General features: G+C 28.7%; 1 protein-coding gene across 2 annotated transcripts; it reads left to right on the top strand.

Annotated features, from left to right (window-relative positions):
- Positions 1–3,096: 3,096 nt before the first annotated feature.
- LOC100159135 (E3 ubiquitin-protein ligase Su(dx)) lies at positions 3,097–16,061 on the top strand. 2 transcript variants are annotated; one of them, XM_029485210.1, is made up of 15 exons: positions 3,097–3,557; positions 4,135–4,520; positions 9,953–10,124; positions 10,368–10,509; positions 10,575–10,891; positions 10,960–11,049; positions 11,127–11,286; positions 11,355–11,619; positions 11,683–11,876; positions 11,936–12,079; positions 12,150–12,392; positions 12,461–12,620; positions 12,696–13,196; positions 14,325–14,421; positions 14,532–16,061. In XM_029485210.1, exons 3-15 carry the CDS (start codon positions 10,022–10,024, stop codon positions 14,702–14,704), a joined length of 2,589 nt encoding a protein of 862 aa, XP_029341070.1. In that variant the 5' UTR covers positions 3,097–3,557; positions 4,135–4,520; positions 9,953–10,021; the 3' UTR covers positions 14,705–16,061. The 2 variants fall into 2 exon arrangements, with proteins under 2 accessions (XP_029341070.1, XP_029341073.1); XM_029485213.1 differs by lacking the exon at positions 3,097–3,557 and adding an exon at positions 6,954–7,021 and having other exon boundaries at positions 3,609–4,520.
- The last annotated feature ends 890 nt before the right edge of the window (positions 16,062–16,951 follow it).

Here is a 16,951-nt window from a genome sequence, read left to right as displayed (position 1 = left end):
TTTTAACTTGTCGATCCAGTGCCGGATTTAGAGTTTTCGGCCCACCGAGATTTTAAATTTCTATCGGCCCTCCCCCCTCTGAAATCACCTATGGTCCAAACAATTTTTTTCTTTTTTCTTTATCCATGACAAGCGCAGTATTAAATACTTTTTAAATTCAATTATTGCAAATACGTAAATGAGCACAATTTGCACAAAATAAAAAATATTATAATACGTACCTATATTACCTATACTAGTATAGTCGTATATTAGTATATATTTAGTACGGCGAACAAAATATTTTAATGTAAAGACGCACTAAACCACAGTAGACATAAAAACACGTAACCTTTTTGATTCAGGACTGTGTAGTTCTTGTAGAAAAAACTAAATTATCAAGTTATTTCAAATAAGTCAATCAGTGGCGTCATTTCAGTTTTCAATAGAGGGGGGCAGAAGGTTTTGTCCAGCCCAAATGGGTAAAAAAAAACTGTTCGCCTTGATCGCAACCACATATTAACTGCTTAAATTTTTTTATGGTACCCTTTTTATGAACTAGGTAACATCATTTTTAAATAAAAGGTAGCAGATATTTTAGAAAACCAATTGTATACCTATATCAGTTAAAAGTCTACAAACTATTGTATGGTAATATTTATATTGATAAACAATAATATTAGTAGTTTATTATAGGATATCTTCTTTTTTTTATTTTTGAAAATATGTATCAATTGCATTATCTATAAATCAATTTTACCTGATTCATCACTTATAGGCTATAGCCTGTACTCTATTACTTTTATAATCCCTATTTTTAGGGATTTGGTGTGATGGGGGGGGGAGGTTGCGCCTACTTCACTCCCCCCTTGTTTCCGGGCCTTACATATATGTACATTAATCTTAAGAGCATATAAATCATGAGTTGTGGGTACTTGAAACTTCTAAAGTATACTATTAAATATCTATGATAGTACCACGGTTTGTTGTTGATGTATAACGCGTTACCTAATGGATATTGTGATATGAATAATTTGGAATTTATTATAGGTACCTATAATTATAAGTCAATTTTTTTTTTTAATACCATAGATAAGTATATAATATGTCTAATACCTAGACTGACAAACCGTCTCCGCTCAGAATCGTTTTTCTTATACAGTGATATTATATCATTGAATTCAAATGTAATACTATCCATTATACAGTGACCCACTTGTAACCTACGGTACAGCAGAGCGACATCCACTTACCCACCTTTTTTTAATCATTTTTAAAAATTAATTTTTAAATATAAAACTTTATGTTCCTTCAATTTTTTTTTATTCGAAGTTGAACATAAAAAGGCAAGTAATACTAAAATTATTTTATAAATAAGCTTATTATAATACTTTGGCCATAAAAACTTTGAAAAAAACTTGTATGATATCAGGCAAAATGACATAGCAGTGTTTATTATTATATTATTTTCATATTTATTTTATTATATTAATTATATTAAAATATATTTCTAAAGTGTTGCTATTTATAATAAAAAAATTGATTAAACTATTAAATTGCAAACATTTTATAATTTATTTCTATTTCCCAGTATACAATGGTTGCTTATACAAATGTAGTGTATATCATTTAAAAAAAAGAGAATTAAAATTATTTGTTTGTATTAAATGTCTCCCCAAGGTATGATATTAGCATTGCGCTTAAAGGAGGTAGATACTTTATTGTAAATATTTTAATAATATGTAAATCGTAATATAATTAATATTATGGAATTTTTATGCAAAATCGGATTTCGACGAAACCGATTTTGGTTTTTGGTGTAACTCTAAAAAAAAATGACCGTAGATACATGACATTTTATTCGTTAGGTAAAAAAGCTTGAAAATGTAATACAAGGTTCCAAATACATTGTTACAATAATACAATGGTAGTTGAAAAATATTAAAAATACAGTCACAATTTTTTTTTTAATAAGCATTTAAAGTACGAATTTCGACAAAATAAGTAAAAATCACGAAAATTTGCAAATTATTTTATGTTAGAAATTAATAAAAAATTTTCTTTTTAAATTTAAGATCTGAAAAATTAATACAAGATTCTTCACCAGTTTGTCAAATATTATCAAAAAAAAAAAAATGTGTACCGGAAAGTCAAAATTCAAATTAAACTTTTATGAGCGTTTGAAGATCAAATTTTTACAATATTGGATATTTACTCGATCTCTCTTGTAGTGATTTTCTTATTTTATTGTAATTAAAAAAATAATAATAACTGTAGATACATGAAAATTTAACTGAATGTTTATATTTTCGTTTTCTATACCTATACCGTAACATTTTCAAAATATTTTGACTCGTTTTGAGCTGTTTGCTGACATTTTTAGTTTTTTTTCTATAATTTTATTGACAAAATTTTATTCGTTGGGTAAATCGCTTTGAAATGTAATATAAGGCTCCTGATATATTGTTATTCGTTACAATGGTAGTTGAAAAATATTATTCATAAAAAAATTTCTTTGTAAATCTAAGATTTTATAATTTAATACAAGGCATAGTTTGTTTATCTTAACAACAAAAAAAAATGTCCACCGGAAAGTCAAATTAAATTTTTATGAGCGTTTGAACTTTAATAAAATGTTTACAACATGGGATATTCGTGTAGCGATTTTCTTATTTTGTTGTAATTCAAAAACAAATAACTAGATAGTAGATAGTAGGTACTTGAAATTTACACCATGTGTTTATTTTATAAATTTCTTTACCTACCTATTTTATAACATTTTCAAAATATTTCGACTCATTTTGAGCTGATTACGGGCAATTTCAAATTTAAACTTTTTTAGTTTTTTTTTCTATAAATGTTATAAAAGCATTATTTAAGTTCTAATGTTAACAAAATGTATCAAATTGAAAATCATTTTGAAGTCAAAATGTTATAAAATGTTCTATTTTAATAGCTGAGAATTTAAAATTTAAAATTAGGTTCCACGTAAGTAGCTCATGCTGTATCCAAAAAATCTAAAACAATACAAACACAGTTATTTTAAGTTCAATATAATTATTACCATAATATTATAACTGAGAGAGAATTATCGCATAAATTAGTGAAGGACCCCCCATAAAGCCCGCATAAGGAACTGTATACATTTTACTACTTTGATCCTTTTCTCGCTCACTCTATATAGTACCCCTGACTTCTCTCTCTAAGCTCTGTCCATTAGTTTGGATTCTATATTAATATGTTCATAACTATTATAATAGTAAAGTTGTACTGCTGTTAGTAAGTAACTACGCCTGTATTCGTCGTCGATACGGGCGACGCGCGACGGTGCGAACCGTTCGGCGTTCGTCGATAACCGCACCGTTCGATCACGCCCAGTTCACACGACGTTGTACAAACCACTGTTTTCAACAGTACGAATTGCCTACGAGCTACGACTACTACGTCAGTACTACGTCTTGTGCTCGGTGCACAGCAGCTGCTCGAAAACCTCACTAACTATACAGATCTCTGTGTCGAAAATACTGGCTGAACGCAGCCTGCCGTATCTTGATAATATCTTCTTTGGAAACGATTAGGTACGTCGTTATCACAACATAAACACAAAAAAAAATATTGTAATAATATTATAATCATTATAATATAATTATACCATAATCATAATAACAAAAGTTGGTACCGTAATGCGTATCGCGTACTATTCGTGTGTGTCAGCTGGACGTGTCTACGATATAAATTGTCAATACACGACGTTATTGCCGCACAATTTATTATTATGAATTAAAATATTAATAATTATTGCGATTCGCGAATACGGTGAGAACCAAGCGGTAAGAACACGGCCGCGCAGCTTGTGCAACAACAGTTGCGCACTTGCGCGTGAAGTGCGGTGGTCGGTGTGCGTGTGTGTGTGTTTGTGTGTGCGTGTGTGCGAATACATATGTGTGCGCGCGCGCGTGTCGTGTTATCTCGTCCACTCGCAAGTTCGCGACCCAAAACGCACTCTCTCTCCGCTTAAACAACTTAATAATATGTCTGGTAGAGTTAAATAGTTTGGAAAATTAACCCACGCACGCACACAATTGTTGCTACTGCCATCGTAATTTACTATTATTATTTATTATTTCAAATTGTGCGACAATATTTTGTGTGTAGTATATTAAGCTGATCACGGTCGACCGTATTCGTTCCGAAAGATAATAATCGATTGGAAGTGGTTGATGATCTGTCTGTCGTCCGGTCGCTGAAATCGCCGCTGCTGCCTCAACAGCGATATAACTCGTCGTGGTCTTAAGTGCGGTGCCGACGAACAGTCATGGCGTCATCGTTTCCGCCGCCGTAATACAATCGGCGATCGTCGATAACGGCGGGAGAGACGTTTCGCCATTTTTCCTCGTTTTCTCCGTTTCACTCAGTCGCTAGCCCTGTGCTGCCCTACTTCCACCGACGAGTCCAGCGCAGACCCGAACCAGAACAAATATTGCAATATTCTATTGGAGTGCACCTGTCGCCACCGAGCTTCTGCGAGACGTCAATACACGGTAAGTGCCACTCCCCCTCACCCCTTCACCGCGACCGTCATTTACAGTGTCATGAGTCATGACGCAAATTTCTTCGCTTATAATGTTATTTATGTGGTGCCGTGACCTTTTACAAAACTTTAATGTCTAACGTCTCTAGAAAAAAAAAGTATATAGGTAATAATAAATGTATAAAAAATAAAAATAATAATTATCATCAGTCAAGAGCCACTAATGGGTGGCTGCTTATTCACAACATTCATGTTATTCTACTTTTACTCTTATCATATAAACTTATTGCGCTAAAAATAGTATAAATTGCTTATGTCAAATAAAAATATAAAAAAAATGTTGGATAATTTTTTGTTGTCTTCTTATTTATCGTGTTGTTCAAGTTGCCATTGGTGTCGACCAGACAACGAGCACTATCCACCAGCTTGCCGCTTAGCGCATGCTCATTGTCATGCCTTGACATAAACATAAAATTTCATTCACACTGCACTATTACCCTGTCTGCCGTCAGTGAGTGTTTGGCTGGCTGATGAGTATGGCTGATAAGCATGACATGGCCACATGGGTCATCATTGTTGTTTCTGGGTCAGGACGATTGATGAACGTTTTGAACAGTGCTATTATATTACAACATGTTAAACTGCTGGGTTTCTGTCCTACGTACTATTTGGTCTTATCTTTTTTATTACACTTTAGAAATAATATAATATCCAAGACTCAAGTGTTCAAACCCCACGTTAACATAATCCATTTTCAAGATTTATTTTCTTTTTTATCAGAAGGTCTTTCTTTTTTGTACTAAGTGATTATAAATTGTATTGGGTAAGTCAATCATAGAACAAATCACTTCTCGTTTGATACATTAGCTGCTGATGGTAATTATTATTTTAATTGTGGGTACCTATAATAATAATGAGAGTATGACTTTGAGTGTCACTTGAGTATACTGTGCCTAAACAGTTTTATAACTACTAAATTTAGATATCTCTGCATTACCTAATGTAGATTGTTTGGCACCTAAAAATCTTTGAAAAATGCACACAATAAAAAAATGTTAAAATAACTTATAAACACCAAAAAATGACCACAAAAATACTAAAAATTACTTTATAATGACTAAACATTTTTTAATAACAAACGATAAAGATAATTAACGACGATAATCGACAAGCTAATGGAAACTGAATGTGTCACAATAAAATGTAACTTTCAACAAGAAAAATGCAAATATATTTTTAAAAAAGTACAAAATTGAATAAAATGCACCAAAAATACTAACAAATTACCGTAAACCTGAAAATTCAAAAAATGCAAAATAAAAATTGTACCATTACCTAATCTCTATATTTCATGAATCAAATTTCTGTAAAGACGAGTATTGAATGTAATTTGATTCATTTGAAAAAAAGATGCAAATGCATCAAGTTCCGGGCCCTATTTATTATTAACAGTTTGATTCACGATCTCGACTTTTCTTTTGTGAATATCGGGCATAATATTTTGGAGATAACAAAATGGGGTTTTTGGTTGAGAAGGTGCTTGAGTTGTTCTTAAGACAAAAAAATGGTATGGGCTGCTACAACTATAAAGTAGTATTAGGTATACTAATCACTAATGTAACACTGTGTAATACCAACTTTGAAATTTAACAAAACAGATTCTAATTGTAGTTAGGAATTCATAAGCTTATTAATATGGGCATATGGCATTTAGTCTCGCATTTAGTTTAATATAAATAGGTACACAACAATTGATACTAGTCAGGGGTGTATTTTAGAAATGTCTTGAAGAGGGGGAGGCACAAACAAAAAATTCAAACTATACATGGGTATAAATTATCCAAACTCTTATTTTCCATCTCAAAATAAGTTTTAATTTATAACCAAATAGTCAAAATACTAATATTAATTTTTAACATAACTGAAGGCAATTTAATTAAATTAACTTAACTTGTCACACTTAATCTGACAACACTCATATAGCAAACACTTTAAAGCAGTACCTACCTATCTAAAAGATTAAAAATTAAACATAATACCTACCACTGCTACATTGTCTAATTAAAACTTAACATCAACCCTTTGAGAAGCATCCTTGGAATACGTAGATGCAACTCAGGGAGTGACTTAGGAATGAAAAATTGGTAAAAAAATAATGAGCGTAGACGTATAGGTATGTACATACTATTTTAATAGGATTGATAAATGAAAATAAATTGATTGATTGAAATTAAACTTCACAGATGGCAGCATATATTTTATATAAGGTATTTTACGTTAATGAAACATGTTGAGTGGTGACGTAAATGGTAAAATAGTTAATGTACAATTTACTCTTTGAAACTACTGATCTGATTATCTTGATTTTTTTTCAAATGAAACGATTACAATACAATATAAAATATGGTATATAATATATAGTTCTTTTGGTAAACTGTTACAGGAGATATGTTTTATTGTTTGGGATGAATCAACGGTGGCAAATAAAGGTTCTTCCTATGTTCGAAGCTGGTAGCAAAAATTATTTATCTGTTGATACACTTACTAATAAAATCAATCTGTAGATATTCCTACCAAATTCCTTATTTTTTAAAATCCATCAGATCTCCCACCACAAAAACTCGATTTGAAAATTGGTGCTCCTATTAGGTATTCTCATCAAAATTTGAATACACCCAATTCACCAATGGAACCAGGGTATAAATTTTTATTAGTACTGAGAATGGTCAAATTGTATACATTCAAAGAATACCGATAATTAGAAATGAATATCCATTCGAATTCAAATGTGCTCAGTGTGAAATTCCCCATTAAACTTTGTTTTGCAATTTTAATTAATAAATCACAAGGACAGACAATGAAAGTTTCAGGAATCGACAACACAGATCCTTGCTTTACTCATGGCCAATTTTATGTTGCTTGCTCCTGTATTAGCTTAGAAATAAATGTATGTATCTATATATAGAGAAATTTTAGAAACTCAGTACCTAATTACGTAGTATCTATTGCGTAGATTATTTTTGTACCTATTTTTTTTATCTTGTTTTTAATGTTCTACTCGTAACTCGTATTATTTATTAGAACAAGCTGTAAATTGAATTGTTAATTAATTTTATTAAATACATTTTGCATAATTTTGCATTGTTTAGCATTATTTGTGCATATTTTTCTATTTTTGACTGTATAAATTATAGGTAAATTAATTAATTCATAGCTCTGATCATAAATTATATATGTAGGTAGGTAGTTGATAAGAGGTTCATTTTGTGACCTATTTGTTGTTTAAATCTAAACGAACATCTATTATATTTTTTGACCTTCACATCTATTATATAAGAAGTATTATATCTACTTATATTATTTTTATTAATATTTGATATAAGTTTATGATCATCTAGAATAAAAAAAACTTATAGTTTATCGCAGGGATGGCAAACCTATGTCACGTGTGTCACCGAGTGACACGCGCGCATTATTTCAGTGACACGCCACTTTAAAATATAATTCATAATTTTTACTTCACTTTCCAAAAAAATTATAGATAATTTGAAACTATCTTTAACTTATTATTGGAATATATCGTAAGATATTGTTATCTGTACTTTCAATTTCCTAAGCTCGTAAATGATTAGAAGATTAGATTATCAATAAATTTGTTTATCGCGTTTACGTAAAAACGTAGGTACAACAGAATAGTCGACAGACGTCGACAGATATTTTTGGATGCCTTACACGACGACCAAAAAAAAAAGGGGGGGGGGTCTTCAAAGTTTCTGACACGCGAGGCAAATAAAATCAATCAAACATTTTGATTTGACACAGAGTTATCAATCCCTGGTCTAGAGCTCTGAATGTATTGATTTTAAAATGATGTGTTTTCTTTTAATTTTTTAAATTTTTTTAAATTTTGAGTGTCATCACTGTTTGGGGCAGTAAAACTGCTTCGATTTTCTTCAACAGTATCTTGTTTGATGGGAAATTAGATCTTTTTGGTGCACTGGGAGGTCAAAATTTATAATTCCTAATATAGTTTTCAAACGCGCAGGGAAAATCAAAATCAAAATTAAGGAAAAACAGAATTTTTACCAAAATCGGTTTATGATTTAGCAACTTCTATGAATGTCAATAAAATTTTATTTGTTGGGTCAAAAAGCTTGAAAATTTAATACAAGGTTCCTAATATATTGTTACAATGTTGTTACAATATTGTTAAATGTGCAAATTATTTTGAGTTAAATGTAACCTAAGATTTTAAAATGTCATGCAAGATTCCTTATAAGATTATCTACCTTTGTCAAATAAAAAAATAATATAAAGAAATCTATAAGGGAGTTAAATTAAATTTTTATGAGCGTTTGAAGTTCAAATGTTTACAACATTTTTACTAACTATTTCTCTAGTAGCGATTTTCTTATTTTGTTGTAATTCAAAAACGAATAGTCGTAGACACTTTAAATTTATATCATAGGTTTATTTTATCAATAAATTACTATACTTGAACACAAAATATTTTGACGGTTTTTGAATTGTGTACGGACAGATTCAAATTAAAGTTTTTTTTTCTATGAATGTCAATAAAATGTTATTTGTTCATCCACTTTCCCATCTTTTTTATTAATAATATTTTCAGCATTTATTTTTTTCTTTGGTTATAGGCTTAATATTAATTTTAATAATAACTTATATATTACTGTATATAGATATAGTAAGTTATAGTTATAAAAAAGGTAATTAGGAAAATACGGAATAATGATTCAAAATCCAAAATACTTAGGGATTGCCCTTTTCATTTTGCCGTTTAAACAATTATTTTATTAGTTTGTGTAAGGTAGGTAGTATCAATGTTCAATCACGAGGACTATTTTATTCCTTTTTTTAATATTAGGTATATCATATCTAATAAATATTGAAAGATTTTACATAATACCAATTTCATATGTATTATGTATAATAAATATTAATTTATAAAATTTACAATAATATATTATTATACTTAACCATTATAAATATTATTTTGCTATTCTAACTCTAAAGTTGTATATAGTTATGAGGGAAGTATATTACTATTCATTTGTATAAATGAATAAATTTATATACTTGGTATTATACATAAGTTTTCTTGTGAATGTGTAACTTGAACTTAAATTTTTATATCTGATATTCTTTAATTAATACAATTTAAAATATTTATTAAAGGTATGTTAGGTTACATAATATAAGTTAGCTTTAGCTATTTATGTATAATATATTGGTACCTATTTATTTCTCATTAAGTATCTATTAATGCATTTATTATCCAAACTAAATTTGTTAGTATTTGATTATTTACTATATATTTACTTATTTGTTCTAAATCAATTGTTACATTTAATACACTTTTTTGATCATTTATTTAAATTGATATGAATTATTTAATCATAAAAATTTTTTTTTTTTTTATAGGTTAGCCTTAATCGTGTTAAAATATTTTATGGTTTGTAAGTCACTGTAAAGTGAAAAATTCTGATTGCCATGGGTACTATTGTAGAGAGTTTGGCCAATTGTTCAATATCGACTCGGGATAGGGTAATTGCTCCTTCAAGTCAAATTCAAATTTTTCAACTCATTGTAACAAGTAAGTTCAACATTTGTATTAACAGAATACCAGTATCTATAAATTGTTAATTTAATACTGTTTCGCGTGGGAAATAACCACTCAAAATATATCATAGCTAAGCCAAGTTATATTCATCAAAAAGAAAAAAACTTGTGCAATATCACAGGAAAATTGCAAACATAACACTATTTTTTAACTTAAATGCATTTTACTATAATTAAGTTTGAATGATGATTCATTTGAGTTTTATTGCTATTTTAGTTGAAAGTGCAAGCTTAAAAAATAATGGTGGATTGATTAAACCGCATCCATATGTTGAACTTGTTGTTGATGATTGCAAAAGAAATAAAACTGAAGTTATAAAAAATACATATCAACCGCAATGGAATGAAGAATTCACTGTGTACGTTAATAGTCATTACGTAAAGATTAAATTAAATTATAATTGGTATTGAAATTTTTTTTTAGACTTGTTACTCCATTCTCAATATTACACTATCGTGTATTAGATTATTGTAAATTTCAAAAAGATGTGCTTATAGCAGAAAAGAGTATTAGTCTTTATGATATTTTAAGTAATTATAACGGTGTCTGTGATAATTTGGAGTTGACAATTGATTTGATACGAGTTCGTCATCATGATCATCAAGCACCAAGTTCATCCACATCTAACAATTTAGTCAAGGTTGGAGAGTTGATTACTATATTACATGGTTTTCATATTGATATGTCTCAATTTTCGAATCCAGCCAGAGCAAGAGGCAATAGTACTAATAATTATCCAGGTACCTATACCTGTACTTATACTCAATATATAAAAGAAAAATTAAATTAAGACATTATTTTTCAATAGGATTATCAAATGGCGATTTTAGTAACGGTGTTAGAGCTCGTAGTCGTTCCTCAACAACGGCTGCTATTGGATCACCAGCTCCAACTATAGGTAATAGCTGTTTTTTTTTTATTATTTAAACCATTTATAATAGATTTTTTAATGAAATTAATTTATACACATTATAGACATGAATGTATCAAATAATCTTGTAAATAATGCATTAACTAATAACATTCGGACATCACAAACTCCACCATCACACAATAATTCTGCTGAGGGAACAATTACTGTTCATCATCAAAACGGTCCTGTTACATTACCAATAGAAGAACCATTGCCCGCTGGGTTTGTGAAAATAATTAATAATATATTATTTTTGAGCTACAACATTTAACTAACAAATGTTATTGTAGTTGGGAAATGAGATTTGATACATTTGAACGACCATATTATGTGGATCATAACACAAAATCAACTTCTTGGGAACGACCACAACCATTACCAGCTGGTTGGGAGCTCAGAAGAGATAACCGTGGGCGTATTTATTATGTGGATCATAATACTCGTACTACAACATGGCAACGACCAAACGTTGAAAGACTGCAGCATTACCAACATTGGCAAGGGGAAAGAGCTCATGTAGTTCAACAAGGAAACCAAAGATTTCTGTATCCTCAGGTAAAATGTATAAATAATGTATATTTTTCTATGTAACTAATTATTTTTTTATGGTATGTTTAGCATGCTTTAGGAACAGGTTCTGGACCAAATAATAGACAAACTACAGGAGTTCCACCAACCCCTGTTGTTGAAGAGGAAGATCGTTTAGGACCGTTACCCAATGGTTGGGAAAAGCGTCTCCAACCGGATGGTAGAAGTTATTTTGTTAATCATAAAAGTCGCATTACCCAATGGGAGGATCCACGTACACAAGGGTATAAATAAGAAAATTTTTTTATTTAAATATAATTTTAATGTTAATTAATTTTATTAGAACTGAGTTGATTATTGACAATTCTGATTTACCAACTGGTTGGGAAGTAAGAAAAACCACTGATGGAATTAGATATTTTGTTGATCATAATACACATACAACTACATTTGAAGATCCTCGTAACCATATACCACCCATTCAATGGTAAATAATAAGAAAGAATATTTATTCTAATAATTATGTATTATAAATATAAACATATTTATAATTTTAGTTCTACTGGTCCTTATGGGGTACCTGCCGCTTATGAAAGGTCATTCCGTTGGAAATTAAGCCAGTTCCGGTATTTGTGTCAAAGTAATGCAATATCAAGCCACATTAAGATAACGGTTTCCAGACAAACACTGTTTGAAGATTCCTATCATCAAATAATGAGATCTGCTGCGTATGAAATGAGGAAACGTTTGTATATAGTATTCCGTGGAGAAGAAGGCTTAGATTATGGCGGTGTTTCACGGTACATAGTTTATTCATTATTAAAACTATTCAATATCAGTATAATAATATAATTATTGAATTTCACAGAGAATGGTTCTTTTTACTTTCACACGAAGTACTCAACCCAATGTACTGTCTGTTTGAATATGCCAACAAAAATAATTATAGTCTACAAATTAATCCTGCTTCTTATGTGAATCCAGACCATTTGTTATATTTCAAATTTATTGGACGATTCATAGCTATGGTACCGTACCGTATTATATTAAATAGGTTTTAAATTATGTGGAATATTATATAAATATTATGATTACAATTGCAGGCTTTATATCATGGACGTTTTATTTACTCTGGTTTCACAATGCCCTTTTACAAGCGTATGCTGAATAAAAAACTTACCATGAAAGATATCGAATCTATTGACCCAGAATTTTATAATTCATTGGTTTGGATACGTGACAATAATTTAGAAGAAAGTGATATTGAAATGTACTTTGGTGTGGATTTTGAAGTACTTGGTCAAGTTGTCCATCATGAGTTGATAGAAAATGGTGACAAAGTGAAGGTTACTGATACTAACAAAGATGAATACATTAAATTAATGACTGAATGGAGAATGACACGTGGTATTGAAGAACAAACTCAAGCATTATTAGATGGATTTAATGAAGTAGTTGCATTAGAATGGTTGAAATATTTCGATGAACGTGAACTGGAACTCATGCTGTGTGGCATGCAAGAGATTGACGTCGAAGACTGGCAACAGCATACAATTTATCGCCACTATAATAGAACTAGCAAACAAATTAACTGGTTTTGGCAGGTACTAATTGATATTCTTATTATTAACCTTTTAACTGCTACTCTATTTATGCTCAACAACCTGTGTAATATGCTACGTAAAATAAAATATTTTTAATTGTTAAATTAAATATATTATGTATTTTTTTATTACATTTAATATTATGATCTAATTATTTAAGTTCAAAATAATGCAAGCCAGGGTTCCTAAAATTGTACGGTTACCAACAAAAGATAATATTATAAAATACAGTAACATAAAAGTATGTCGGAGCAGTGAATTGTGGGAATGTTTAGGACGTAATATTATAGCTGGAGCAGTGAAAGGGTTAACAAAAAAATTTTAAGAATTAGCCTAAATATGTAATTTTATATTTATATACATATTATATTTACGAATAATAATAGATAAAACCATTGATTATAAATACTATAGATTGCAAAGCACAAATGCGTGGTTAGTAATGGACAGTACCTTTGTAATCATTAGTAATTTTTCGTCTAGCCTTCTACGGAGAATAAATATTTTGTGCCACCTAATAACCGGGCAGTGAGCAATCTATAGTATTCATAATAAATTAATGATAAAACCCATATTCTTCAAAAATAAGAAATCATTTAAAATTATATAATATATTATATATTTTCAAGTTATTACATTTATTATAAAATCTAAATATTTCAATGAAATTAATTTTAAAATTTTACTTAATATTAACAATCTTACATACCAATTATTTAAAATAATTTTTCAAATAAATTGTAAATATAAAATAATTAATATCATAATACCAAAAACTTAAGTAGGTAATTAAATAAATTCTTTAAACAAAATGGATACTATTTTAATGTCCCAATATGATTTTATAATTTTTACTTTGTTTAAAGAGTAATTTAAGATTTTATATTTAATTTTTATTGAGTTTATGCATTATAAAGTTAGGTTATATATGTATTTTCCTTTTTTATTTTTTAACGCTTGTATTTCGGTCACTAAATAAAAACAAATCTACCTATTCTATTTGAATATTCTAAGAAATTGGCCTATAAATAAAAATTAAATTTCAAAACTATTATTATCTTAACAGTTTAATCTTTTATTTGTATTTGGGTTTTGGCAATATTTAATATAATTTGTTTTGAAATATAGTTTGTAAAACAAGCTGACAATGAAAAACGAGCAAGACTTCTTCAGTTTGTGACTGGAACATGTAGGGTTCCGGTAGGAGGGTTTGCTGAGCTTATGGGTGAGTTAAACCAAAAACTACAAATAATATTGTTTAAAAACTTTACATTTTTCTTTAGATTTATGCTGTGATTAGTAATTACTATTAAATAAAATTATACTTATGTTTAGGGAGCAATGGAGCACAGAGGTTTTGCATTGAAAAGGTTGGTAAGGAAACATGGTTACCTCGGTCTCACACATGCTTTAACAGATTAGACTTACCGCCATACAAGAGCTATGACCAACTAGTCGAAAAACTCAATTATGCTATTGAGGAGACTGAAGGGTTTGCTCAAGAATGAAACACAAATATATTCAGGTTAATGTTCCATCAATTGTTACGATTTGAAATATAGATATATTAGTATATACTAATATTTACAAGACCGAACAGTGATATCATGACCTCACAATATCAAATAAACGGTGAAACCGTATTTAGCCCTTTAGAGGTTTAAAATACATTCCTTAATTTATATTCTGTTTTTATTTTATGCATCGTTAATTAATTTTGGAGTTAAAGTGTTTTATTCATTGATGTTTCTCGTTATATATCTCCCATTCATATAGTTACTATTACTTATAGATTTTAAGAACTGTGTTTTTATAAATAAGAAGGCGCATGTATGTAATAAATAAATACAAAAATACTTTTAATGTAATGTACAAAAAAAAAAAAATGAATAGCGGTTATGATTTATTACAAACTTCGATTTTGGTGAATGGAAGTATAATTTATGTATAATATATAAATCATATTCCTCTTATTCACTTTAAATAATTTTTACTATAACATTCAACTAATATTTGTTATAATTTGTTAACTAAACATAGGGTACTTAAATATTATATAATAAATTAAAATATTTATTTATTGTAGTACTAAGCAATCATTAGAATTGAAAATACATGTGACCTAAAGCTGCGATAATAATTACATTTATTATTGTTGTTTTTCTTAGATTGTGCTTACGCTTTTGCGAACATGTTTATTTTTTTAAAACATAAAAAGTTACCATGTATAACAATTGTTTATTTTGTATTCTGAAATATTATAATAATCAATTTTAGCATTAATTACAATATATAAGATTAGGTACCATACAGCATTTAGTATTCAATTTTTTTTTATGAAAGAGCATTTACAAAAAATAGAATTTAGCTCAAACTTTTAAAATATTTTTTGGAAATATCTTTAGAAAAAGTTTATAAAATTTGTTCAGACATTATTTTGCCTAAAATACATTTAATATGTTATTAGAAAATGAAAATTCATCTTAATGGTTTTAAATACATAGTTTTCTAAAAATCAAAATGACCGTTTTATAGTACTACTTTGCTGTGTGTGAGCATATTGTAACGCTTAAATATATATATTTATTTTACTTTATCATTATAAAAAATATTTATATAATTCCTGTCCTCTAAATTTATTCTCTTTTTTTGTTAAATTAAATAAATCTAAACCTTTGAGCATAGGCGTGCTTTCAGTTGTGGCTTGAAGGGCTATAGGTTAATCTCAAGTTTTTTATTTAGGTAGGCACCAAAAAAGTCTATCCCTTAAAGAAGAGATGGCAAATTTGTTGCGTGCCAAAAATAAAATATTTATTATATTATATTTTTAATAATAATTAACAAGACCACAATTTATTTATTATTTATGTATATATTTCATAATTTAATGGCATTTAAGAAAAAAAAAACCAGTTCATTTTGGCACGGAACGTAAGGAAAATTTTACTTCCCTGCTCTGTAGAGTCTTTTCCAACTAACTGCTGGAATTTGGAAGTATTATAACAATAACAATATTACATTTTAATTTTCTGTTCCGAGTTTATTTTTTATATACATTTTTTAGTATGTATACTTTTCTGCGGGGGGCAGTGTGTGAATTGTGAAGGGGAAGGGCATGAATGGTCAAAAAATAGTAGCCACATCTGGAACCCAAAGTCTGTGCACGCCTGTGCATGAAAATCTAGTTAGTTTTATATAAATAGACACAATTTATGATACAAATATTATACTATTTGGACAGTTATTAAATATTATTGTACATATACTTTTAGAATATTATATATTATCTCAATATTGTTGTTAAATATTATATTTCATTAATAAAAAAAATATTTAAACATGAATTTTGTTTTTAACATTTTTCAAGTTGTTTTAGAAGAATTTCCCGCTGATACCAGTATCATTGGTTATATAATAATTAATCCTTTCACCGCTACACTATTTATCCTCTGCAACTGGTGTATGTTACGTAAAATAAAATATTTATTGTTTTTTTCAAAAAAATTTTAAGATTTTAATTTTTAGATCTATAATCTATATGATTTAATTATTTAAGTTTAAAATAATGCAAACCATGGTTTCCAAAACTTGTACGGTTACCAGAAAATGAGAATTTTATTTATAGTAATAATCTAGAACCGAGATTAGAGATTAAAGTGATAATTTCTTCAAAATAGGTTTTATCTACTTGCTATTTCTAATTCAATTATGAATAATGTCAACGCAAAACATTTTTCTAAGTTCCTAGTTTGACC

Source organism: Acyrthosiphon pisum, chromosome X, assembly GCF_005508785.2.
Source record: "Acyrthosiphon pisum isolate AL4f chromosome X, pea_aphid_22Mar2018_4r6ur, whole genome shotgun sequence".
NCBI classification, from domain to species: domain Eukaryota; kingdom Metazoa; phylum Arthropoda; class Insecta; order Hemiptera; family Aphididae; genus Acyrthosiphon; species Acyrthosiphon pisum.
This window is presented reverse-complemented; position numbering and strand designations above follow the sequence as displayed.

Excerpts from the sequence above, each read along its gene's own strand:
- LOC100159135 (XM_029485210.1), top strand. The coding sequence starts at position 10,022 with ATGGGTACTATTGTAGAGAGTTTGGCCAATTGTTCAATATCGACTCGG. Across the intron at positions 11,620-11,682 it reads AAAGATTTCTGTATCCTCAG|CATGCTTTAGGAACAGGTTC; the intron begins GTAAAATGTATA and ends TGGTATGTTTAG. Across the intron at positions 12,621-12,695 it reads TTGGACGATTCATAGCTATG|GCTTTATATCATGGACGTTT; the intron begins GTACCGTACCGT and ends TTACAATTGCAG.